We start from the raw sequence: 27,601 nt of genomic DNA on the forward strand, positions 1-27,601 counted from the left end.
ACACTCTGGCGGGGTGGAGGGTGGTTAGGTATAGGAGCACGGGCTGGTGTGTGTGTGTGTGTGTGTGTGTGTGTGTGTGTGTGTGTGTGTGTGTGTGTGTGTGTGTGGATGGGGGGGGGGGGGTCGGGTTCCCTCAGAAATCCATCTGCACACGATGAAATAGCTGGAAAGAGGGAGGAGGACATCGAGGAGGGCAAAGTATGGAAGGTTCGCTTGGTTCCATAGAAGAAAGAGGGGTTTGGAAGTCTTGTGGGTGGGTGGGGTGTGGTGGTTGGGGGAGCCCTGACTCCATCACGTTTCCCCCATCCTCGTCCTATATATCTCCCCCTCACCCTGGCCTCTCCTCATCCTCCCTTCTCCTCCCCGGCCCCTCTGCACACCCGACGCCCGGCACACAGGGGAGGTGTGGCTATGTGGGGGGCTTTATTGGGTCTGGCTTGCTGACCGGCTTGCCTCCGTTCATTGCTGGCTCAGTTGTGCTTTTACTGGCGGGGGGCACCACGGCTGCTGCTTTGGGCTGCTCTCCCACGTCGTGCAACGATGGCTCTCTGTACATGGCAACTGGAAGAGAGAGTTGTTCACACACTGTCAGTAAAGCGACATAAAACATAACACAACTTTTGACAATTTACAATCATAGGTAAGGTAAACCAAGCACCAATTATCTGCCTAAACCGTATAATATTTAAAAAATACTATATATATATATATATATATATATATATATTGGGAGGTTGGGGTTCGTTCAATCCCCGGTCGGGTCATACCAAAGACTGTAAAAATGGGACCCAGTGCCTCCCTGCTTGACACTCAGCATCAAGGGTTGGATTGGGGGTAAGTTCCTAGCGTCATGTCCAGGGGGTGTACTTGTACACCAAGCTGCCTCAAGCTACAGAAACAGGAGATAGGCTCCTGCCCCTATGGGCCTCATGGCTCGGCAAGGCTACTTTATATATATATATATATATAAATAATACAGTGTAGCCCACGCACGGGTTGCCGCAGCATACTAGCTTGTTTTCCTGCCTCTTTCTTCAATGTAAATACAACCAAGTCTTTGGGGGGCATACAGCCAAAGACAGCCTCATTATCTAGCACTTCATAATCTGTGCCATGGCTACAGCACGCTTCAGCATGACTCCATGTTTAAATAATGGACTGGAATCCGACATGGGAAGTGAGGGAGAGTGACGTGACATTTACTAACACTAATGCATTGTGAAGTATCAACATTTCATCATGATGACACTGAAGGAGACTTTCTCAGCTCCCAGGAGGCACACAGTACAATTCTCAGTGTTCAAAATGGATACGAAATTCCACCTAAAAAGGTGGTGTAAGTGATTATTTATTTATCGTTGCGTTTGTGCTCTCACCCCGATTGGATGAAATTGGTATCCCAACCTCAAACATGTTCTGTTTACACACACGCACACACAAATGGTAAATGGTAAATGGTGCATTTATATAGCGCCTTTATCCAAGGCGCTTTACATAGATTGTGCATTACATTCACCCATTCATACACCGATGGCAGCGGAAACCATGCAAGGCACCAACTAGCACATCGGGAGCAATTAGGGGTTCAGTGTCTTGCTCAAGGACACTTCGACAGTAACTCTGGGGGAGCCCGGGTTTGAACTGGCAACCTTGCGGTTCCCATCCAGGCACTCTACCCCTGAGCCACCGCCGCCCCACACACACACACACACACACACACACACACACACACACACACACACACACACACACACACACACACACACACACACACACACACACACACACACACACACACACACACACACACACACACACACACACACACACACACACACACACACACACACACACACACACACACACACACACACACACACACACACAGCTACAGTGCTGTATCGTTAGATTGAGATTTCTTTGATTAGAAGTCAATGTGGAAAGCTCATCTATGGCTCGCTGGTCCCTTCCGAAAAGCCACAGGGCCAACACACATTGGCATCACAATACTAGTGTACAGAATCCTGCCTGCTGTTTACCTTCTAATGGCTTGGGCAGGAAGTGAGCAGCTGGTTTTGTTTTCTTCACACGGTTCCCCTTCATGGCTTGGCCATCTTTGTTGAGCCCCAGGAACCAGGCTCTCCCCGACTCCTGCTGTCTGTATAACATGGACGAGTAGATCACATAGTAGTTCTCAAACACCGACTCTTTGAACTTGCATTCCGCCGTAAAGAGTTCCTGTAAAGACACAAAGACACGAGAAAGGAGAAATATATATAAGAACGCGGGCCTCAGTGATCACACAGACGAGACGAATTCACTACAAAAACAACGGTATACGCAAACAAAGAGATAGTTTGTCTTAGATTACGTGATGTGGAGGTCGCAGAGACAAATGCCCCATAACTTTCATGCTTGGTTTGCTTGCAGTGATTAATGAGGTGCCATGCATGGAAACATGGATCGCTAAGGTAAACTGGACTCCATAACTCCACCTGTCTTTGAAAAAGGACACATGCTTAATTGCCCCGAGGTATATCTGCAGTAGACGGTCTTATACCGTCTGTAATCATGCCTCATTCAAATGCGGCATAATAGGCTGCTCTTATGAAATGCAATGCTCAGTCTCTCCTTGGCCTTAACCTCGACATGAGCTGTAAGAGTACTGGTTGGGTCAATTAGCTTGTGTTCCCAGCGGATGAATACTGTTCAGCTGTGACCTCAGTGTCTCAATACTGTATAAGAATGTGCTTTTTCCCTGAAGGCCAACAAGACATTCTTGTTAGATGGATGACCTGAGCTATATGAAAATCCTCTTTTATGGTCATCAAATGTTTTCACGGACCTTGGAGAGGTGATACTCGATTGACAAAATGCCAGACAAATTCATAATTCCTTGCAGTATGTCGGCAAACTACCTCCATGCAGCGACCATTTGACTGCGACTGCCTTATTATACATAGACGATGTGAATAATGATATAATGAATGCAGTGACTTTGTCCATGCAATCTGTTATGGGAACTCAGCCAGTAAAGAGAAAGAGACAATTAATTGAGGCAACTTCCCCTTCTTTTTCCCCTCAATTTTTCAAAGGCAAATGAACGCTGAAGCACCACGTCTCTCTCTCACTGTTTCCCATTTGTCTCCGACCAAGAGGGTAATAAAACGTGTTCCACGTTGTGTGCCCTGCTTGGCTAAAAATAAAGGCATTCATTGGGGGTGTATTAATCAAGGCACGCTCATCACACTGGAAATCTGTTAAAGCTGAACACTTCGCCATCATTATTCCATACGTACTGTATGTCCTCAAAGAGTATGTCCCTTACTGATTACCTTAATTACTTCATTGTTAATCTAATGGTCAATGAGCACGAGTAAAAGCCAAGGTAGGGAGTCAAAAACATTGCCTATTTATTTTATGGGTAATTTGTTATGGTGCGTTAAATGCTTGTGGTATTTAAACCTGCTACAATTTCACTCTCATTATACTAATACTAATATAATATAGCCGACTAATATATTCTCTTACATATTCGATCTTGATGTGGGTTCGTGTAATGTGGTGGACTCCTTGAGGCGATGCAACTAAATCTAACAGCGCCTGGGGATATTTATGGACTAAACACTCACTTCGAAACACACAACACACCACAACATAATAGCCGTTATTAGCCCTGTGTTAAATTACTCCTGTCAGGGTTTAACCACGAGCCAGTAGCGGCTATTGCACAGCAGTGCCAAGCAGAAAGGAACTAAGAGACACTCTGGATGACCGTAATGATTGTGTTGAGCAGAGCAGCTAGCAGCTGCATTTCTGAGAGCTCCTCTTTATCCTTGATTGAAGACTCCAACCACTCCTGAGTGGGAGGCACTCATTCAGCATGTGAGCACAACTCCATTTTGTGATGGCCGTGTATGAAAAGGCACGGCGAGACTTGCTGCAGAGTATTACATCGACGAGTAGTCAATACTGTCAAGTGTCAATGCAGCCGCTGATGGGTGTGCAACGAAAGGCAGTGACTATACTTACATGATTGCACAGGAACCGTACTGTGCGTGCGTGCGTGCGTGCGTGCGTGCGTGCGTGCGTCGTCATGTGGCGGCCAAGTCTATATGGACTTTTTATGTTTGCTTTTGCGTGTGTCCCCTCGTGACATCATATATGGCATCCTCTCGTGACGTCATATGGCATATTTAACATGAATGATCTGAAACCCTCAAATGTCTCACAACGCATCACGGTGCGACAGGAGCTTGCAGATCGGCTACTTTCGGTGTGACACACCACGCACAACAACGTATATCAAGCCTTGAACAGTCAATATTTAATTCCAAGCTTCCCCCCCCCCCCCCCACCACACACTGGTCTACTGCAGTAGAATGCTGTAATGTACGAATTAGGACCGGGACTATTAATCTTGGAAACATAACAGATAGAGGCTGAGCACAATAATCCATAGGCAGAGACATCGTATAGGCAAGCACTATGAAAGCATGCTTAAATGATTAAAGCTTCAGCATGTTTAATATGAAATAAACAAGCATTCCCCCTGGACCATGCTGGGCTCTATACCCCCATCATGATTCATTTTGCGAGGTACATTAGGATTTATCGTGTGTCAGCAGCAAACAGCAGTTCATCAAAGAGCTGCTTATCATGTCCAGGTTGTCAGAATGGAAGGCTTGTCGTCCATTTGCCAGGACAGACAGAGTGAAGGAACAGGCTATTACACGTACTGTATCATGCAGCTCCTACTTAACAGATACCCAGCCAGTTATATAAGAGAAGGCTTATCTCGTGAGGGTGGGAGAGAGAGGCAGGCGAGATGAGAGATGTCTCCCGAAAGGAGCTGGTGTTCCCACAAAACACAACGTTGCACTGCATGAGAATGATACTGCTACCATAATAGCTGGGGCAGAGAGAGTTTTCAGGCTTGCAATGCACTGGGGTGATCCCCAGCCAACGACACAAACTAGAACAGATGTCTTTGCTGACCTGCATCGAAGCAAACAACCTTTATGTTCTCCCAATATGACGCCTAAAACTGCATTAAAATCCAGCGTAGAGATAGTTCCGGTATACTGTAGGTACGGAAGGCAGCTAGGAACCGGTGTAAACCAGTGGTTCCCAAAGTGGGGTCGCGACGCATAGCCAGGGGGTCCACGAAATATATATATATATATATAGATATTTATTAATTTTGCCAGTTAATTATGGTATGTGTGATATCAGAGCTTACCATAATCACAGTAATCATTAATCATATTCCATATTTCAAGGGCCTTTGGATAAAAATGAAACAGACTCCATGCAGTCGTACTTTCAGTTAGAGCGCTGCAGAGGCTGTCTGTGACTGTGACCAGCTGATGGTCGTTGACGCCTAATTGATGCATCAAGGAAGGCAATTAGGTTTCTGCACTGTCGAATAGGTCTACGTCAATTCTAAGATAGCATCTTAAATAAATGTTGTGAAAATGTGTTGTGACTTTGATTGAAAAGTTTCAATACAAATAGTTCCAATGGCATCTAAATGTAAGGTTGCAAATATGCTTATCGATGTTGCGAGGATGAGGGGGTACCTGGAAAAAAATCTTCCCCCCCAAGGGGTACCTGGGCCGAAAAAGTTTGGGAATAGGTACACTGTTGACCTCACTCTCCCTTGGAACCCCCCCCCCCCCCCCCCCCATTCATTCAGCGTTCAACTCACTCAGCTCCTTCATTCCCATTTGCTATCAAGCTCACACATACGCCTTGAATCTAAATCGCTCACTTAGGTGGTCTTTATAAGCAGATCACTGTTCACACTTATGTTCAGCTTTATCACATGCTGTTCCTGCTGTCGACTTTTTAAAACTCCCTCCACCTCCCCAGCCTCCTTCTCTACCATTTAACCCATGACCACTAAACCCAACTTTTGTCACACCATCACTAAACCTGTTTATATTTTACCCAATATAATATATTCCATACGAAATATTTCTCATCAAAATATAGTACAGAAATACCTGGCAACTTGAGGTACTCCTGGAAACTACACGGATATCAATCCGATTGTTGATGTTTATATATCACTGTTAATGTTAACAACTTTAAAAATCATTATGTTGCATCAACTGCAGCGAGCAAAGGCTCTGCTCTGCTGCATCCAATAATAAATATATCAGCCTACTAGTCCAGTGCGGACTGGTGATTTCATTATCAGTATTGGTGTGAAGCTTGAACAGGATGAATAGGTTAATTGCGGACGCTACAGATAAACTGTGGATATTAACCTACCAATAAGGACCCAAGCCAAATGCCATATTGCTACACCAAAGCCTATATGCGTGGTGTGTGCATAGCCGCATCATTCCGCATGTGAAACTATATTCTCGTGCTGTATTTTGCTCTCCATTTCATGGTCATGGTCATGGTCATGCAATATCGCATCGAATAGCGTGGTTGGCGAGAAGAAAGTATACAGTGGGTCGCCGTGCGCATATATGGCACATCTCTCTCTTGCTTAGGTAATAAAGGGCACACCCTTGAATGCATTCCGCGTTGTCACTGTGCCTGCATGCCGACAATGTGCACGCGTGAACTTTTATTAGCCTACATTATAACGTGACATTTATTATACACCTGGAAAATACAGCCACTATCTACAAGCTCACAACTGGTTGTGGACGCGACACTTATAGGTCTGAATCTGCTATTATTTTCTGTGCAGGACTTGCCAAGTCGCCAGAGCAATGGTAAAGTGTCTTATCATTTTTAAATGATATGGAGAGAAAGGTCGAGAGTCGGGATTTGGAGATTTACGCATAGTGTGACATGCTGACAGACAATGAAAGAAAACATGTTCCACTTCCACTTTCAATTTAGGTGGCTTTTAAATTGGGGTACTTATTCCTTCATTAAAAAAATATGATTGGCACCTCATAAGTGTAAATATAAAACCTGCTACTGCAGTCATTTTAGGACGAAAATATCCGTTTAGCAAAATATCCATATACTGTACGATGTCAATGTTATATCTGTGTATCTTGAACGTATACACAGCTTTAAAGGGCTCAATATTTAAATGTTTGTTTCTGTGAATTGTATGTTCTGTGGATTGTATCGGTATTAATTTATGCCTTGAAGGTTGTATGTTGAGCACATAACTGTATCTTATGCTCTGCTTCTGGGGGTGGGGGGGGGGGGGGGTGTTGGGATCTCAGAGTCTTTGTCGTGCTTGCACAGGTAGTCACACCGCCAAGCATTAAATGGTAAATGGTTAATCCTAAACTGAAGTGTCTAACTGAAACACGCTCTCCTTAGAGCCCAGCCAATCTCTGTCCCTGAGCCAATTAGAACGTTTAAACACAGTTTTATAGCCTTCATGGTTGCCTATGTTGGTTCAATTAAGTAATTAATTCCACTTCTTTCTCATCGGGTGAGCTGCATTGACGGCGGTTGCCTGCTGTAACTAGCCAAATCATTTCTGTGGCAAGCTATGGCACAGAAGCTACTGATCACAACCTTCCTGCTTCCCCAAAGGGCCCCTGATGAGCCTAAGAAATCACAGAACATAAACGTACCTGACATTGACAGTTGACACTAAACTGTACACTACCCCGTGTTTGTCCGTCATTTTCTATTTACTTACACTGTTAAATGTCCTGCCATTCCCATCCAAAAAAATGAGCAAGGCAGCACATTAAAACGATTCCTGGCTAATAAGTAATAAGAAAAATATACCTTAATGGGACACGAGTGAAAATCCACTCCTGTGTCATTCTCTATGTTACAGTAATATAACACTGCTATAAATTACACTACCACATGGTCCACACAAACATCTATGTCCATCTACAAGCAGGGGTTTTTTTTATGTGATTTTCAGAGTGCCGTTCATAGAATGTCAAACTCTGTGTACGGGTATCTCAGTCGGTATAGAGGGTATGCGCATGCTTAAAGTGAATGGCACATCGAGTGGCAAATCGAGTGGCAAAGCAACATGCAAAGTGAGTTTAACATTGTTTAACATTGTTTAATGCAATCAGATATGACTTTCTGTGTGGATGTATGGGCTGTCGAGGCCAGAAAGTAGTTTTTTGCTACTCAGTAGGCTACTCCTGCATAACTTCTTGGTTTGATGATGATGTCACGTGCATACCCTCTATAGATCTCTCTCCTTTGGACCACATGTTCACCCTCCACCTCAGCGATCCATCTCCCAGGGGTCTAGCTCACCCTCCACCTCAGCGATCCATCTCCCAGGGGTCTATAGCACATTGTAACACGCGTGTTACCGGCTGATCCCGACAATAAGCCACTCCCCCGACCTACTTCAAACTCCCAAGCTAGAAAAATGGTTGACATTGAGAAGGAGAAAGCGAAGAGAGCGCGTGGTGGTGGCACACCTTCCCACCGCACGGCAAATCAAATCATTTTTGAGGCACCAAATTAGTTGATATTTTTTCGTGTCAATCCCCTGCAAGGTGCTCTGCCCCCCGGGCCACTGATTGGCCATACCCTGAATGGAGAAGGCCATAATTGACCTTGGCCACAAACGGAGAGAGGGCCAGAAATTGCGCAGGCTCACATAATCAGTCCACTTACCACAATAAAGAGGCAGGTACACAGAGGGATAGAGGGGAGGAGGGATAGAGAAAGAGAGAATGTCAGAGAGAGAGTGAGAGAGAGAGGGGGGAGGGGGGAGGGGGTTGATCCGCAGAAGGAAATGCACAACAAGAGAGACTAAAGATGACACAGATGTTTGACAAAGTACTAATTAGAAGACAAAAGCGGGCAGAGATGAGATCGGCAGAGAGAAAAAGAGGGATAGGAAAGAGAGAGAGAGACGAAAAGGTTTTCAAGGGATAAACGATGCAAATGAACAGTGAGTGGGGAAAGTGGACGTCTTAAATAAAAGCTGTCGAAAAAAGAGAAAGAAAAAAAAGAGAGATTGTGAGAGCCAATCCAAAATGAGATTTTAAATAAAATGACTTGGACGGGCCACCTAAAACTAGGTGAGAAGCCACTGAGACAGGGAGGGGCGCTCCACATTAACATGCAGAGTGACGCTCGCTAGTACCACAATGTGGAAACGGAGAAATTGTTTATTAATGCTGCCGGCATAAAGCCTATTAATCCATGCAAAAAGGTCAACCTCTAGAAAGCTGAGCTGCATTCACAACGCTAAGCTGCTCTCATATGTATAAGAGTCACGTCAACAGTGTGCAGACAACGGGGGGCTGGGGAGGAGGAAGGAAGAGGAGGGGGGTCTGGTTTTGTGCTTGTGGCTTCGGCAGAGCTGTCTGATTACCAAATCAAAAGGAGGACTGGAGACAGGCGGGGTAAATGAAGAGAGCGGCCAGTGTAGCCCACTGGATGGAATGCTTGCAGAGACAGAGGTTGACATTGCAGATAGTGGGAATTGATATCTGGTGTGTGTGTGTGTGTGTGTGTGTGTGTGTGTGTGTGTGTGTGTGTGTGTGTGTGTGTGTGTGTGTGTGTGTGTGAGAGTGTCGTCGACCTGCGAAAAATGCATTATTTTTGTGGAGAAAACTGGATGGTCACTGACGGGTAGAAACAAGCATTTGAGGTGTCTCAAAGCCCGGGGCTTTTTCTCTGTGGTTGTCAGACCATAATGGACAATAGGAAAAAGAATGAGGTAAACTAGAAATAGCACTCCTCGGCTCGGAGCACCAGTGTGCACCAGGTCAGGAACGTTTGTGATGTTTGGACTGTGGTATCTGGAATCACAATTCACATTAATATAGGCTAGCTTAAATAACTGTTTATAAGTATACATGAGTGACATTACATTGTCTCTCAGCTGGGCAAACATGTCATGACACAGAGGCTAGGAATCTCAGAATAGTCAGTGACCAAACAAATGGTTGGGGGTTACCTGCTACATGTTAGTGTTTTAGTCTTTATGTCTGTTTATGGGCTCTATAGGGAGAGAGGAAAGCAGTCTTCTCTCTGTTTAGCTCATTTACTTCAGGACAAAATGTGTAGGAGTAATGTTTTTCGTTGTTGTTTTTTTAGCAAAAAGGTTCCACAGCAATTGGACGCTGTGTTCATGATTTGAGGCATTTCGTTCTAAACGTTAGATGTAAAAACGTTAGATGTCAATCGTAGCCAAAGTGGATGGATTATGAAAAATCTAACAGATCTGTGTTGATCACATGACTATAGAGATCATGTGTACCAATTTGCGTGAAATATTTGAAGGAATATGTTTTACATAAGTCAGCCTCCTGATGGCACTATAAAAGGCAGAATGTGAAAAATAGCCTTTATCAGGCTAAATAAGTCAATAAACATACTGTACAATAACAGAATCTTCTGAATCTGAACACAGTGAAGTATTATGCCAACCCCCTCACAGAGAATTCCTAATCAAATGTTTCATGGATTATTATTGATGTGAGTGATTATAGCATGTCTAATGAGTGTCTTGAATAGTGACCTGACAATACCTGAAGTAAAGAATGCAAAGAATGCATATTCATTTAAATACATTAAGTGCATGCCGGGTATTATTTTTGTAAGAGAAAACTAAAACTAAAATCCCTAATAATGCTCATACACCGGAACAGGATATTAAAAGATAAGCTCAACTGCATACTGGAAGAGAGAGAGAGAGAGAGAGAGAGAGAGAGAGAGAGAGAGAGAGAGAGATATCATTTTTCTATTTGAAGTGCAAATAGCTCTCCATTGATGAACAAATGAGGTCTATAATGATGGCAAGCACCATAATGATGCCCGCCACAATTTTTTTTAGGAAACCTTGGGAGTCCCTTTGAAGTGAATTCACGTGTAGATGGTGAAGCTTTGTTTTGTTTGCAGAGATGAAGGAGTACATGCCTCACTGCTTTGTCCAATGCCAAACACTAACAAAAGCATATTAATGAGTAAACGTGTGGGTCTCTTGTGTCTCCTTGACATGGAAAGGTTTGGGACTGTAGTCTGACTCTAGACTGCAAAGTTTGCAGGGTGATGAAATACATACAATTTACCCGAACGTTACCGCTACGTTTTGCATTATTCAATAAAGTAGACTGAAGTAGTAAAAAAAAAAAATAATGTCCTCCCTCTCTTTGTGCAATTCATTATTTCCTATTCCTATATTTTTGAAAGGTGGGTGACAGAAAGCCAGTGACACTTTTAAAGTGTTTGGCCATGAGAAGCACTTAAGCTTTCGATAAAGTTTCCCTAAAGATGGTGACCTTTAGGTTGTGTTTAGATTTTTTTTAACACTAGCCAAGTGCAACTCCCATGGCTCAGCAATACTCTCTCTCTCTCTCTCTCTCTCTCATACACGCACGCACGCACGCACGCACGCACGCACGCACGCACAGTACAACTCCCCTGCCTCAGCTATACACACACACACACACACACACACACGCACACGCACAGCACTTAGAAAATGTCAAGTTTTCCACCCCAAAAGGTACAAATCACTCATCCCTGCATCCATGTAGTTGTTTAGTCTCAAACCACAATAAAGTGGCGACCAATATTATTGCTCATTAACAATCATCTCTTCTCTTATAACCACACGCACAGTACACACACACACACACACACACACACACACACACACACACACACACACACACACACACACACACACACACACACACACACACACACACACACACACACACACACACACAGCATTGAATCAATATTTTAATGACCATATTTTCTTCAAGGTGCATGTGATGTCATGAGCAACAGCGACAGGCTGAGGGGAGACTTGAATTCGGGAGGAAACCACCAAACTCCATTTTTGAAAAACAAACCACACCGACGGATAAACCACCCACAACAACTGAGCACAATTTCAAACAGCATGTGTGTGTGTGTGTGTGGGGGGGGGGGGGGGGGGGGGGGGTACCTTTTCTACTGCCCGGTGTTGAACTGTAAATTGATGCCATATTGGTGTCAAGGCAGCCAGATTTGTGGTAGATTGGCTAGTCATCTCGTGTCAGGCACTCAACCGTCATGCCTTCTCTAACAAGCTGACAAACATCTCAGAATTGCACGCACGTGCACACACACACACACACACACACACACACACACACACACACACACACACACGAGCAGTCAAGCACACAAGGCACGCTGCATTCACAGAACAAATAAATGTGAATCCTCTGCCGGAAGGAAGCTATTTCTATCTCCATCTCTCCCTCTCTGACTCTCTGTCTCACTTACATACAATCTCTAGGACAGCAATATACCAATTCCTTGAAGCAGCACTGACAGTTTTCCTCGTACTGTACATTCACTCTCGTCAGTGATTCTCCCTATTGCTCGTTCGTGTTTCCCTACTTTCCTACCGTTAGTGGTCAACAGACTGAGACTCATTTCAAAGGGTCCACCACGGTGAGGACATCGATGGACTATATTGTATCATGATGAACAGGTTCTGTGGGGAAAAGTGTTCTAAATCTTCTAAACATCATTAACATTTTATGATGTTAGTTTCCCTTTAAGTTTCCCTTTAATGCAATTCCTTAATGAGACAGAATTAGCTAATTCTGTGGCTATACTAGACCATAATGTCTAGCAGATAACTATTTTGTTACACTCAAACTCAGAGGGTTAGATGGAAAGGACAGACTTTATTGCAGAAGTAAGGGGAATCAGATGGGGGTGAGGATGGGAGGAGTTGACAGGCAGAGAGCCGGTGTGGTAATGGAAGAATCCAGTGGCGCTGATGGGTTGGAATGGGCCGAGAGCGTGGATGGCTGGAGTGAGGAAGCGAGCTGGCAGGCAGAAAGCAAGCAGGAAGACAGAACACGAGCGCAGTGGTCCATGGTAGCCGAGACAACAATCTGGTGATGAGTGAATGAAGAGCTAGTGGGTAGTAGATATACTGGCACGATGATGAGCTTGATGAATGGCAGGTGTGTCGACTGCAGGGAGGCAATGAAGTAACCGAGAGCAGGTGTGTGCCGGCAGAGATCCAGGAGCCGAGACCGAGTAGCGAGCCACGCCCACACCGACAGACACAAACAGGGAGAGAGAGAGACAGGGGAGCTAGGGACAGACGAGCGGCACAGGGACAAACACAGGGACACACTCGGCCAAGGCTGCAACTGTCACACATAATAATAGTGTAAGTATTATCTGTAACAGATTCTCAGTTTTTTATTTTGTAGCTTTTCACTGATGTGTTGATTCCTGCAATGTGAACCACATTGAGGAATCAGTACTAGTGGAAAATGTTGTGTTCAATTTTAGCTTCATCACGTGGATCTCAGATTTCACATGTGTAAGTCATTTGTATCTACTGTACTGTATGGCCTATGAGAAATGAAATAGAATGTGTGGAGGTATACTTTAGCCTACTAGGCCTACAGGCAATGTGCAATAGGCCGCTGATGGATCAATCACACACACACACACACACACACATAAACACAGACAGACTCTTACTGTATATAGATGGCTAGCCGAACTAGCCGTGACTCACTCTATGGAGCCACGCCATAGTCAATAATAAAATGCCTATGCAACTGGCACTTTTGTCGAGCGACGAGGTCACACATTTTTCAGTTGAAAATAATGTTAATGTTTGTCAAACATGGAAAGCACTGATAGACTATTTTATTGCTAAAAGTATACAGAATAAATTAGTAAATTAAGAAATAATATCAATATATGTGATATTTTTCAGTGAGCAAAGCCAACTAATACCATGTGTGCGTGTGCGTGTGCGTGTGCATGTGCATGTGTGGAAAAGAGAATGAAAGAAAGATAGCTCTACTCACCGCCGTATTGAGTACCCAATCTATATAACCGAGACCCGAGGAATAACAAAATGATATAAAGATGTAGTTAATGTGATGCAACGAGTGTTGTCAGCTTGAATACAGTGTGGAAAACGGATAACCCTACAGATAAAGGCTCATGTGATCCTGCTCTCCTGAACCATGCAGCCATTTGTCATGCTCATCTTAAACAGGCTTTTGATTCACTTCTTCAAGGCGTCTATTGCATCCTGTGGAAGGATGTGGCTGAATTATATTAAAGCAACTGGTGGAAATGTTTTACGGGAACAACTGGCATGTGTTTCTCGTGACAAATTGCTTGCTTCAATTAAGTTACGTATCCTTTTCATAAATGCATGGCAGTTGCTCAGGTTTAAAACCCCTAACCCTGGTCTACTAATCCTTTGACAGAAAGACAAGGTCATGCATCCCTTTTTAGGGAATGTTGCCAAAAAAAATTACTGTTTTACTATACTGTAGTCAGTGTAGTGTTAAAAAAATAAAGGAAAGCTCTGCACACTCAGATCTGCGCACAATCAATGTATTTATTTAGTGTTGCACTGTTGACAGCTAAAACGTGGGGGTGGTTATGGTGGTCATTATGGGTGGAGTTAAGTAGTCTGGTGACACCAGTTTGATTAGGTGCGTCTTCTCTTGAATCTAGGGTTACGCGTTCTAGTCACATATTAGGACTTTGTAGCACAGAAAATACGCTGGATGCTGGAACATCATGACAGTGAACATAACAATGCTATCATTATATAGATTCTTAACGAGTAATAACAATCGCATCACACTCATACTGCATCATACTGTGTTGTGTAACGTAAAACACAGGGTAAAAATGATCCAGTACGGATTTGGGATACAGCTAAAAAATATTTCTCTCCTCTCCTTGACTAGTAGCCAAAGCCAAAGCGCACAACACTGTGTATCTGATTCTGCATAATGATACGATAGGAATGACAGCAGAGTCTTCCCCAAAAGTCCACGGCTCTCTCCGAGGCAACGGAGAGGAAACCTGCCACAGTTACAGTTGAAATGCTCAGACATCCAGCCGGTCAGCCAGAAAAGAAACACAGAGCGGGCCTGCCAATCAGCCCGCCATTCTACCATGAGCCAAAAAGCAGTCGCCCCAAACAATTCTTTTTTTCAGATAAAGTGAAGCGACAATATAGAATATACTACAGTGTAAAATGCTATATAGACAGTCACTCTTTGGCTTTGATCAATTGTTTGCCGGGTGCTGTGAGGGGCAACTGTCCTACCATAGGCTATTATCTGATCTGGAGATGATACATGAGGACTTCCTTTGCTTACCCCATGTGGCTGATCCCGTGTCACACCTTGGCGAATGCTCTGGCTTCCCGCGTGGGCATAATCTCTCTTTATCAGAACAACCAGATGGGGAGCATTGCATTCTTATCGATATCTTGGCAGAGACGCCTGTAGATGATAATGATATGAAGCGCTCATTTGTATGGGGAGATTTCAGTTGAACTCTACTGTCATTTTGCATATTCCACAGAGAAAGTTCAGTAACGGCTCTTTGATATTTCTTTCTCAGCAGTCATTAATTGACTGACGTGGCTTTTCATTCTAGGCATTTGTACGGTAGCCTAAATAAATGTGATTAATTTACATACAAACATCAAAGCCACTTCAAAGTTAGGAACTACTTATTAATATGTGAACTATAAAATAATAACATTCCTGTGTGTGTGTGTGTGTGTGTGTGTGTGTGTGTGTGTGTGTGTGTGTGTGTTAGGCATGTGGAAAATAATCGATACGTATCGATACATCGATTATGACGTGCACGATGCGAGTGAATCGGTTCATTCACTGTGTGTCGGTAGAATTGACGGGTGAAATCTCGATGGATCGTTCGCGGAGTGCTTGTATCGGTAAAATCCGTGGTTGCACTGTTTTTTCATGGTAAATTTCACCCTATCCTGTGTTTCCGAGGCGCATTCAACGTACCATCAGAAAGGAAGAAAAAAAAAGGTCTCTCGCGAGTCGCAGCGCAGACACAGGGCGCGTTCGGAAATAGCGCACTGAGCCCACTGTGCAATGCAAACTAATAGGAGAGTGTGCTCCGGTGTGGTATTTCCGAACGCGCCCACAGTCAGTGAACAGAAGCTACCGTACGACGGTGCAGAGGGTGCTTCCCGCAGAGGAGACACGTTGAGAACAGACAGACTCAGACTATAATAGCACCCGCGACTAACAGAAGTGAGCCCCACGCATTAAACAAGAAGCACCACCTTTACTCTTTAGCTTTATAAAATAGCTGTCCGAGTAGCTTTGTCCGTCGATCAGTTGACTTTTCACTGTAGCGCTGCGTGCTGGACTGCTGGTAATGAGCCACACTCCACAGCTGTGCTTGCTGATTATCCGACGCAAATCTGCGTCACGATCATTATCAATTTGTAATTAAAGAAAGCTTCTGCAGTCTGCACACACGTGTACAACAACAACAACGCCACAGCAACTTTCCACTGTCCAGCTTTCCCCTGCTGTTCTCTGGGATAGAAGCCTTATTTATATTCTGCAGCAAGACGGTGTCGCACGCCTAAAATTGCAGATCCACAAACTCACAGCGGGGCGTGGATGAGACGCGTTGTGAGCTTGTACATCTGCTATGTATTTATAACGTTAATAATACATGCAGGCCAGGGTCTTCAATGTTTTTCAGGTCAAGCCAAGGACCACTTAGCTGAGAGTGAGAGATCAAGTAGGGACCCCCATATAGGCAATTATATTATAAAACTGTTGCAGATTAAACTAGACATAGACTTGTTTGACAGCACTACAAGTGTGACCTGTAATTTTTGTTTTGTTTATTTGTTTCTTTTCTATATGTTGGTAACATTAATTGATGAACGATAGGCTATTACATTTTAATCTCTTGAAACCTCTATACTCAAAACCTCAAATTGACCTTTGAGATATAATAATTATACTATAGCCTATGATTATTAGTAATCTAACAATTCCACAATAACCAGCAGAGAGCAGACCCTTTGTTTACTTACAGAATTCTATAAGTTGGGTTGTTTGAGATGCAGAGCTATAATACTAACCTACAGTAAAACAATAAATTGCTTTGAATTTAAATGTAATGCATTTTTACATGTTTTGGGAAATTAATAGAGCTTTAATATAAATCCTTTCTATTGTGATGAATCGCCATCAAATCGTATCGGTAGAGGGGTGAATCGCATCGTATCGCATTGATTTGAACTAAATGGTTATCGCATCGCATCGCATCGGGAAGAGGGAGAATCGTATCGCATCGTATCGCCAGGGGATTCCATGTATCTCTAATGTATCGTATCGCTGGCAGTGCATCGAGATGCGTATCGAATCGTGAGATGAGACGAGATTCACATGCCTAGTGTGTGTGTGTGTGTGTGTGTGTGTTCACTTCTATTTTAAATGGCCCTACACCGCTGTCAAATCATAACAAGAAAATATTAATTACATGAATTGCTGTGATTAATCACAATGAATCATATTTTTTGCATTTATATATATTTCTCATATTGGTAGTGATTTACAAAAATATTTATCAACTGTTTTCTTAGAAGCAATTGTTTGCTTCATAATGGTCCCACACTGAAAGGGACAATGTTTTGACTGGATGAATGACCAAGCAGAATAGAATTCAGCCACTATTCATGTTACCATCATTGCTTTACAGCCGTTTTAAAATCATTACCATACATCTGGTATTGCACAGTGGTGCAGCAAAGGTTAGCAGCCTTGCACTGCTGTCGTTTGTGGATGTGCATAAAATGCACCAATGCACCTGTGCTTGCCTGCATGTACTGTAGGCCTGTACATAATAATAATAAGTGAGATGTTTCTCCTGCCAGTAGAGGTTTGTGTGTGGGTGTTGTGGTGTCTGATCTTTGCTCCCGAGTTGTGATTCAATCGCCACAGTGTATGAGCACAACTCCTTCGTGTAGTACAACTTCCTTTGAAACCATGAGACTGCACAAAGCCATGATTTACAGGTCAAATCCATCCTTTACCAGAGACGAGGAATACTTTTGCCATATAAAACATCAAGACATGAGCCTGACACAGTAATGTATGCATGTAATGGATGTAAATACAGACACCGTACATAATAAGAACTAGCAGTGCAACCAGCGTTTCACAGTTTAGCTTACAATTTAACAAGCTAAAGAACAGCAGCAATGCTTATTGGAATGCAGTATTATTCCCTAAATGATGTTGTACCAACACATACAATACATATGCAAATATTACCTATGTATTCACTATTCACACACAATAACACTATTGCGCATGTGCACACACACACACACACACACACACGCACACGCACGCATGCATACGTGCACTTGTCGCTGAAATGGCGGTATCTATAGTGCTCCCTCACTAGCTGTAGCTGTTCTGTTGCCTGACTCTGGGTGTGGAAAGGTACAGCCAGAGAGACAGTAGATTCAGGGAGCATACCGTGCTTAGTAAAGATTGAAGAGAACGAATTTTCATGATTCACAACCTCTCCGCGAGAGCTCACACTCTATTGATTTTTACAACTGCAGGGGTGAAAGCTTGATAAAATGTTACTTTCATTTCCAGGGGCGGATGAGACCGAAAAGGACACATGGGGATTCATGGAGAGAAAGAAAGTGGGAGGGGTGCTGGTGGTATTACAGCTGCAAGGCAGATGGGGTGAGACACCAGCGGCTTTCCTGTCACACCAAGAGAGGCCTCCATCCTTCACAGCACAACACACCGCGGTCCCCCCCGGTGACAAGATCCGGACGAAAATCCCAATGGGCAACAAAAACAACAATCTAAGACCAGGCGGTTTGGATGATTTAAATGTATACGCAGCCTTTGTTGGTTGTTTGACATGCTTGTGTTTGTTTCCACGTACATCAAACACAAGTGAGTTTGAGTCCCCACATCTTTCCGAAAAGGCGTTTTGATAAAGAATACCAGTACATCTGCTGACTGGGAATAATGTCATGGCATGGAATTCCCGTTCCTCTAAAGACATCTCATTGTGTCCCCGCGATAATTCCGTCCAATTTCATTCCAATATGGTCTGAGGAATGAATAATGGATGCCAGTGCCAAGGGAACGGTCCTTGTGTTTACACGTCCAATTACTGTTTGGACACTGAGTTTCTGGGGTCTACTTGTGGCTTTACAAGCCAATGTCCCAACACTGCTCATTTGCACATTACATTGCACTCGAGGCACGGAGCCCAAGTGTATTTAGCATGCGGCTCTTGACATTTACACACTGGGAAAGCAATTAGGCCAGCATTTAGGGTCATTAACACAAAGAACGTGCTGCATGTCTGCTCTGATAGCTGCTCACTGTATAGAGTACTGAGTGAAGGGGAAATTATACAATGATGCACCCATGCTTGAATGACATAAAATATACAAACACAGGCTTACAGAGAGCCCAAGCACACAGATAATGTACAACCAATCACGTTCCTGTCTCCCTCCCTTTCTTTATTATTCAGTGACATGTGCTCTCTCTCTCTCTCGCACACACACACACACACACACACACACACACACACACACACACACACACACACACACACACACACACACACACACACACACACACACACACACACACACACACACACACACACACACACACACACACACACACACACACACACACAGTTTGGGTCTGAGAGGCTAAATCTCCTCAAATGTTGGTCTGTGGCTCAAATGCCAAATAAATAATGGACCTTGATATGAAAAGGGGCTGGAAACCACTGCTATGTAGAGCCATGCACACAAGAATTCCAGTTTGAGTACTCTGAACTGTGGAGGCAAGCTTTGCCAGGAGCAGAAGTGTGCAGAGATCGAATGCACAGCAGGAGGGGAGCCGTATTTAAACAGACCCATATGTTAGAGGGAACGAGGTGCGACTGGTGTGTAGAAAAGTGTTGAAATAAATCAGCAGCCTGACAGCTGATTACAGCAGAGGTGTGTACCATGACCTCCTGCATGAACGCGACGTCATGTCTTGAGCCTAGTGCTATACGAGCATTGGGACGCCACAAGCAGTCTACATTGTCACACAAGCAAGTCATGTTTTCCGGGGTGTTGCCTGCCTTTTCATAATTAAACGGTCCCCTCAAGCATCTGCTCTACGTCAACCAAACGCACCACCTTATTCAGAACTGATCTTGATCTTCTGGGGAGAAATTGCACACAGAAATATACAATATACTGTACAAACTGCCTCTCCTCCACAAGCACAGAGCACACCGCACGCTCTCGGTGATATCCAGCAAAGAGACGATATTTCCCCCGTTCCGTCGTACTGATCAGGGCGGTATTGGCAGGAATGCTATAGGTCGGCAACGCCACAGAGGAGCCTGTCTGAATGGATCCAGGAGGACTCGCATATGGAAATGAGCCTCTCTCTAAAGATTGTCCTTTAAAGGTAATCACAGGGAGAAGACGTGGATCGATAATCTATCCGGCGTTGAGTTGTTTGCCCGGTCTCTACTACTCTGAAAGCACTTTGGGGATTGCCTCGTGGTTAACCACTTGAATCCTGCTATTCTGGGCATGTCATAATATGTGAAAATAGCAGTGTTTCTAAATTGGGCTTTATATGGTGTGTGTGCGTGTGCGGGCAGTGTGTGTATACAGTATATATATATATATATATATGAGACAAAAAAGGGCACTCCTGCACATAAAATAAAACGTGGGAGGTGCAACTGGTTACTGCACACTCTGGTAACAAAGACGGACAACTTACTGCATCATCAACTTATTTATTATTGATGTTACCTGAATTCGCTGTCCACAGCAACCAAATATTAAATTAGCATAATGTTATGAATTACAACATGGATCAATAAATATCTGTTAGATCATATGGTTCCATATGGTATAGAGAGACTAATGTTTTCACACATATCCGCTTTGCTATAACTTTACATTTTACTTACAAAATAAAGTCTGGTCAATATATTTCCCCCGGGTTTCATTAACCCTCTAAAAACAGCATGTTACTGAAATCAGATCAGCTATATTTTTTGCTATGACAGTAATATGCAACGTGGCCCTCTGGAGTGAGTGTGTGGAACCATAGAGGGCCTTCTCCATGGTGAAAGTTGCCCAGCCCTATATGCCCTAAAGGGCTGATGCCCTGCATAGAGCACCCCGTGGATAAAAGGAGCTAAATAAACTTGACATGCCTCGCCACACAACGATGAGAATCAGACATGCTCTTGAATGAATAAGACTGTCATAGGATTGCCAAAAGGGGAATCGGGTGTGACGGTGTGGATACTGAAAAATAATAATAATAGCACTTCCATAGTAGTTATGAGAAGTAGTTATAGTAATGGCTATACAGTAATAGCTACATTGAATACAAATAACGCATCGTTTGGAAGCGGCTTCGTGATTGATACGATGCATTATGCGTATAGCCCATGGCAGCGCTGTCAGCCTGTCACATTTTACATTTCTCAAGATGGGTCCCCGAGCCCATTTATAGTCAAATGGTGGACCAGGGACTCGGGAAGGGGGGGGGTGTGGCTGTGTGCAGATATTGTCTGCATGCTACACTGATTCTATTGACCAACGCGGGGCTTTCCCTGGCAAACACACCTCGGAGTTCCCCCCCGCGCCCTTTCTCTCCCCTAATTCAGCTGCTTCCAGCCGATCGATGCGCGGCGCTTTCCAGTCTCCTGCTTTCTCATTATCTGTCAGCGGCACATAATTTATAGGCAGCTCCAGGAGCCTCCATACCATCCCTGAAAACAATGTTTGTGGGCGTGTGCATGTGCGTGTGTGTGCGTGCGTGCGTATATGTGCGTGTTTGGCTGATCCATCTTCATAGAGATAAGAGTGCCACATGGGTGGGGCTCAGCATGGATGCTTATTGACAGATCGATGGCTGGCTGATGGCTGCGGTGGTGGCAGGACAGTTCACTGGGTGAGAGATTAGCGGTCTCCAGAAGTGAAGCCAACGCACAAAGACCTATAGGGATGATTTATGATATAAGCCACATCACCAGGACAAGGCCCCCAGAAACGGCTGGTTTGTACAGTATATTGTATATTTCTGTGTGCAATTTCTGTGTGCAATTTCTCCCCAGAAGATCAAGATCAGTTCTAAATAAGGTGGTGCGCTTGGCTATAGAGCAGATGCTTGAGGGGAGCGTTTAATTATCAACTGTTGGTGGTCAAATGTGGAAGTATAGAGCGTTATTCCAGGGGCTTCAAAATGCCACTGAGCAACTTCCATTGAAATGATGTCGCTCCCATTTCGCCCTCCATTATCATTTATATAACTCTAAATATAATGACCAGGAGTCAGGAGGACCCAATGATGTACTAATAGTCATCTCAGTCGCTTCACAGAATCTGTTCATTCAAATCCATTCACGAAAATGTTTTCCGTATACAAATTCCACAGCCCATATACGTAGCGTGAAAAGGCTCTTCAAGAAATGTGCATACGCAAGCATGGTATAATTATGCAACTGGCTTGATGAAAAAGACCTAGGGTCGATTCCCGGCAGCTATAGGGATAGAGCTCGTTAACCCATTCTGGCCGGGAACGCATTTTGGTGTCAGCATCATGTTATGCTTTAGCTATTGAAAAATAGCAGATCTACAAGCTCATAGCGCGCCACCGAGTGGCGCGCTATGAGCTTGTAGGTCTGCTATTTTTTTTAAATCGAAGAGCGACTGACATTTTTTTTATCTGATCTCAGGTCAGAATGGGTTAATCAGACCAGTGTGTGTCCAGTGGAAACCTCGTATGAATCTGATCTCAGGTCAGAATGGGTTAATTTGTATTGATAACGAGCACCATATCGATCTGGCTTATCAAGCCGGGTTCTTATCGAGCCCACTATCGAGCATTTTCTATTATTTTGTGGAAAGACGGGAGACAACAATACATTCTGAACAAAACCAGTATCTTTTACTATAGGGCCTTCAAACACAGTACTTTTCTAACAGACGGAAGGCAATAATTGACCTTTTTACATTTGGAACTAGTTAATGTGTGTAGAATTTAAAGAACTTAAAAAAGTGTACTTTTGTTTACCCGGGCAGTACAGGTTGGCAGGTATCAATACACTGTCTTTTAGACCAACATCTTTGTACCAGCATGGGTGAGGGTGATTAGATCCACTACTCCACTACATTTCAGAGATAAATATTGTACTTTTACTCCACTACATTCTTCTTCTTTTTGTTGGAAAACCTTAATTACTCCACCACTGCCTGTTTGGCATGCAAGGAAGGGGTTCTGGGGGAGATAGTGTGAAGTTGTGAACCTCCGTGCCTTACATTCTCCCGGTGAAACTCCTCACTGCCAGGTGAAGAGAAGCAGCTGGCAGCTCCGCTGTGTTGCGGCGGAGGAGGCAATTGGTAGCCTAAGCCTACTAAGGCTACAGTACATCCACCACCCCAGGCTAATAGTGAGGAGGGTTTTGGAATTGCACGTGGGGGAATTGGCAACAACTAAATTATGGAGAAAATGGAGAAGGAGAACAACATCTGCTGTTTTATACGCAACAGAAAAAGAAAAAGACATCATGTGCGAGCATGGCAGGTTTCGTGGCATGCAGCGTGCAGAAAGAAAGTGCGCAAAGGGACTGTGTCCCTCTGCTCCCTCCATCAGTCACACTTCTCCATATCCCTATATTGCTCCCACGCCGACTAGCCTCTTGCAACACGGTCATACTGTGTAATATAGCCTACAGTATATGTCACAAATGTGTCTTGTAAGTTGTAAACCAGTGATTCAGGAAACAGCTGTGCGCACCTCTCCTCCTAATGCCTGTAATTACATTGAATAAACAGGGGACTAGAAGAATGATGAAGGAAAAATGAAATTAATGACGATGAAATGAATAGACCTTAAGCTGTGGACCTGCGGAGAGACAGAGGACAGATCACCTGTGGCGCTATTGTTCAGAGAGCCGTGCTCTGGCAATGAAAGTCAGAACGGGACTCCCCACTTCATGGTGAGTAACTTCTGTGCCGGAGTCTAAGGCAGAGAGGTCGAGAAGAACCCTTGCTCATGGTTGCCACAGTCCAAAACATCTGGGAATCCCTGGATAATTATGCGAGACCACTCTGACAACTGCCACTGATTACGTTGCAGCCAATGACGAGCAGGCACTCATTATATTAAAGTGTCTATGAGGTGACAGTACTTCATTAGACACCCTGGAGTCGTTTTATGTGCAATGGTGTATTAACTTTGTATTTAGGGTTTTAGGTATGGAGGCTGAACCCTTGACAGTCAAACGTGCCAATGAAATAAACAATAATATAGTGACACCACACTATCAGCCCCTCCCCCTTTATCATACAACTACAGCTGTGGGTGCAGCTTCAGTTCAGGTGGATCACAACCCATCACCACCCACCAGGCAAACCAGGCATACTTAATGAACTGGTGGGTGTGCCCACATAAAAACAACATTTTAACAAATACTGTACATTTTTTTGAAAGAATTATACCTCCTTATATAACAATAATAACTGATGAAAAATCACGGCACTCCATCTTTAAGAGCCGACTTGAAAAGACGCACCACTGAATAGTGCGGGCGGTGACATTAAAGTTAAAAAAATGCAGGATTCTATATTAACGCTCTGCAGTGTTAATTGTAGCTCATTAATAACGACAACGGGGGGGGGGGGGGGGGGGGGGGGGGGAGCTATTCTTAGCTCCTCTTGGCCCAGCGGCCATCCGTTCAACAGTCCAGACGCCTACCTCCGACCTTGTTATTCATTAATGCATGAAGCTGGTCTCCTTCCAGCCCCTATGGCCATTGCCCCCCGCCTGACACCAACACTTCATTAGAGGCAGGAGGAGAGAGTGCGGCGCTTTGGAAATAATGAGCCGCCACCACCGCCGGCGTCACCACCTCTAACCAAAGTCTGGGGGCCAGATTCACAACGGCGTTTATACGCTCATATCGTGATTTGCGAGCATTCCCACGCTATACGTGTGGAATTCATCATTTGAACTTGGCCGTGACGTTGGCGGACGTTGGTCGTAAATTCCGCTCGTTTCCGTGTCAGCTCAGAGCGTGGTGTACCAGTGATCAAGACATGCAAATAATGTATTTAGAAGGCTTTAGTCTTCATGCTGAATCAATTAATAGTCCCCAAACCTCAAATAAAATATGTCCCCAACATCAGCAGTTCAGCACCTAAAAAAATGATATATAATAAATAGGCTACTGTAGGCTACTGTAGGCTATAGTATATTGATCTCATCATGAACGGCATGCCTCAGCACCGACGTTCCATCATGCCAAGTGGCAACTGACTCCAAATGTCATTTTCATATTATTGACGACGTCATGAAATGATCATATAGCCAACTTATACCTCTGACAAAGAGGATATATATATACGTATAGGGCAGGCTACTTTGCCGTATGGTTGAAAATTTTAATAGCTACGTCACGTTTCCAGAACAAAGCCATTCCCCGACGGCAGACGGCAGTGATGATTGTTAGGAAAAGAGGCGTAATGAGATACACCGGTGATCCGCACAAATCAAGCCAATATGCAACCTTTGGTTCAAGGTTCAAGGTTAGCTGTATTGTCTCTTGCCGGAAATTGGTTTGCAGCCAGATAATAGTAAAAAATATACACACAACAAACAACATTCAAAACAAGACTAAGATCATAAGAACAGGGCACTAGAGACAGAGAATTCATGACATTCAATAGTCAGCAAAAGTGCATTAGTGGGCAAGAATAAAGTGCTATCTGCTGTTCAGCAGCTGAATAGCAGCCGGGACAAAGGTTAGTTTGAACCGATTAGTCTTTGTGGCGGGCAACCTCAGCCGACGACCTGAGGGCAACAGTTCAAACTCAGACCGAAGTGGGTGATCCGAGACCTCCAGGGGGGGAGGAGGCTCTCTTAAACATCTGCATCTGTACAGATCTATGAGTTGGGCTTGGGTTCTCCCAGAAATATTACTGGCTGAGCCTGTTCTTGTTCGTCAGGGTCAGCTTACCGTACCAGACAACCATACAAAACATGAGAACAGATTCAACTAGAAAAAGTGCCCCTCGGGGTACAGGTCTCCACCAGGTTGTGGCCTCCTGGTGGCGCTATAATAGGCCAATGTGAAAAGGGTGCCATTTGTTCTTACACCATTGATGGCAATTGGATGATTTGAGGCATTTTGTTCCAAAAAAGTTGGTGGCGCTATAATAGGCCAATGCGAAAAGGGTGGGATATATTCCTCAGCCTATTAGGAAAGTCTGTGAAAGATTTCACGTAAATTGCACGCTGCGATCATGATTTGAGGCTTTTTGTTTCAAAAGGGCCAATCCTGCAAACTTTGAAAGCCAATGTTAGCCAATTGGAATATGAAATATCAGACAGATCCATCTTGAACACATGACTATAGAGATAGTGTGTAACGATTTGCGGGATTTTTGGACAGAATCTGGAAGATTTGGGCCAGAGGTTCATCGTTGCCATCCAGGGAGTGCATGTGTGCAAAATTTGGTTAATGCATGGGGCTGGAGATTAGCTGTTCACAGACGGCCGGACACACACACACACACACACACACACACACACACACACACACACACACACACACACACACACACACACACACACACACACACACACACACACACACACACACACACACACACACACACACACACACACACACACACACACACACACACACACACACACACACACACACGGACGGACGGATGGCGTGCAAAACATACTCTCTCCCCATGCCTTCGGGCCTGGTGGAGACAATAAAACTTTTATAGAAAAGAGTCATCATTACAGACGATACAGCATTTTCCTCAGAACAAAAATGACACTGCTGATGTTGAGGCAACATGAGAATCAAAGGAGCGTTTGTTGTCAAGAACGACACCCAAGTATTTATAGCTCTCTACAACTTCAATTGCTGTGCCCTTAATGAGTGTAGGAGGTAGGGCTAGGAGGAGTCCTTCTACAGCTGATGATCATATCTTGGTCACATTTAACTGTAAGAATGACTTGTCACACCAGGATATGAAGTCACTGACAACTGGCCCCAATTGGTCAATGACAGTGAGATTGATCGGATTAATACGGATTAATTTGGATTAATACGCTCTCATTATGCACTTCATTTACACCTGGTCGTACATTTCCGTTGTGAATCTGGCCCTGGGTGTCCTCTGGAGGGGAAAGCTGCTGAGTAATTATCGGAAACCTGAGAATTTGAGGGTGTGATTTTGAGCATCCGTGTGTGTGTGTGTGTGCGCGCGCGTGCGCGCTCGTGTGTGTGTGTGTGTGTATTTGCGTGTGTGTGTGTGTGTGTGTGTGTGTGTGTGTGTGTGTGTGTATTTGCGTGTGTGTGTGTGCGTGCGTACATGCGAGATATTTTTAAGGTTACTTTCAAGCTAGCCGGTGCCCAACGGGTACCTGTCTAGCTTATTTAAGTGGTAAAAGATAGTGGAGACATTGGTATACAACCCAATGCTTAATGATCTATTTTATTATGCGTCACGGAACATACAAATAAGGATAGTTTACACAAAGCCATCTGCTGGGCACCTAATGTGCTACATTACTAATACTAATGTGCGCACGCACGCACGCACGCAAACACCACACACCACACACCCACACACACACTTCCATTATGAAAGTGATGTGGTACAAGTGTTATAGACTGTGAAGAGGTGCCACAACTCGGTTTTAATCTACATATATTTACTCCCAACAATGACAGTGACGTTTTCATATGCTGCATGTGTGATAGCTTGCTTTTTCTACTTTGT

The 27,601-nt window shown here is 44.1% G+C and overlaps 1 protein-coding gene across 2 annotated transcripts in view; it reads right to left on the reverse strand.

Moving 5' to 3' along the window:
• Nucleotides 1-398: 398 nt before the first annotated feature.
• fgf14 (fibroblast growth factor 14) overlaps nt 399-27,601 on the reverse strand; it is a gene marked incomplete at its 5' end in the record, with an annotated part of 129,401 nt that continues 102,198 nt past the window's right edge. For both annotated transcript variants that reach the window (XM_080786396.1, XM_080786397.1), the window contains 2 exons: nt 399-561; nt 2,040-2,238. In XM_080786396.1, the coding sequence (XP_080642522.1) occupies nt 410-561; nt 2,040-2,238 (351 nt within the window). In that variant the 3' untranslated portion in view covers nt 399-409. The remainder of the gene's footprint in view (nt 562-2,039; nt 2,239-27,601) is intronic.

Source organism: Protomyctophum bolini, assembly GCF_963924005.1.
Source record: "Protomyctophum bolini genome assembly, chromosome: 16".
NCBI lineage: Eukaryota > Metazoa > Chordata > Actinopteri > Myctophiformes > Myctophidae > Protomyctophum > Protomyctophum bolini.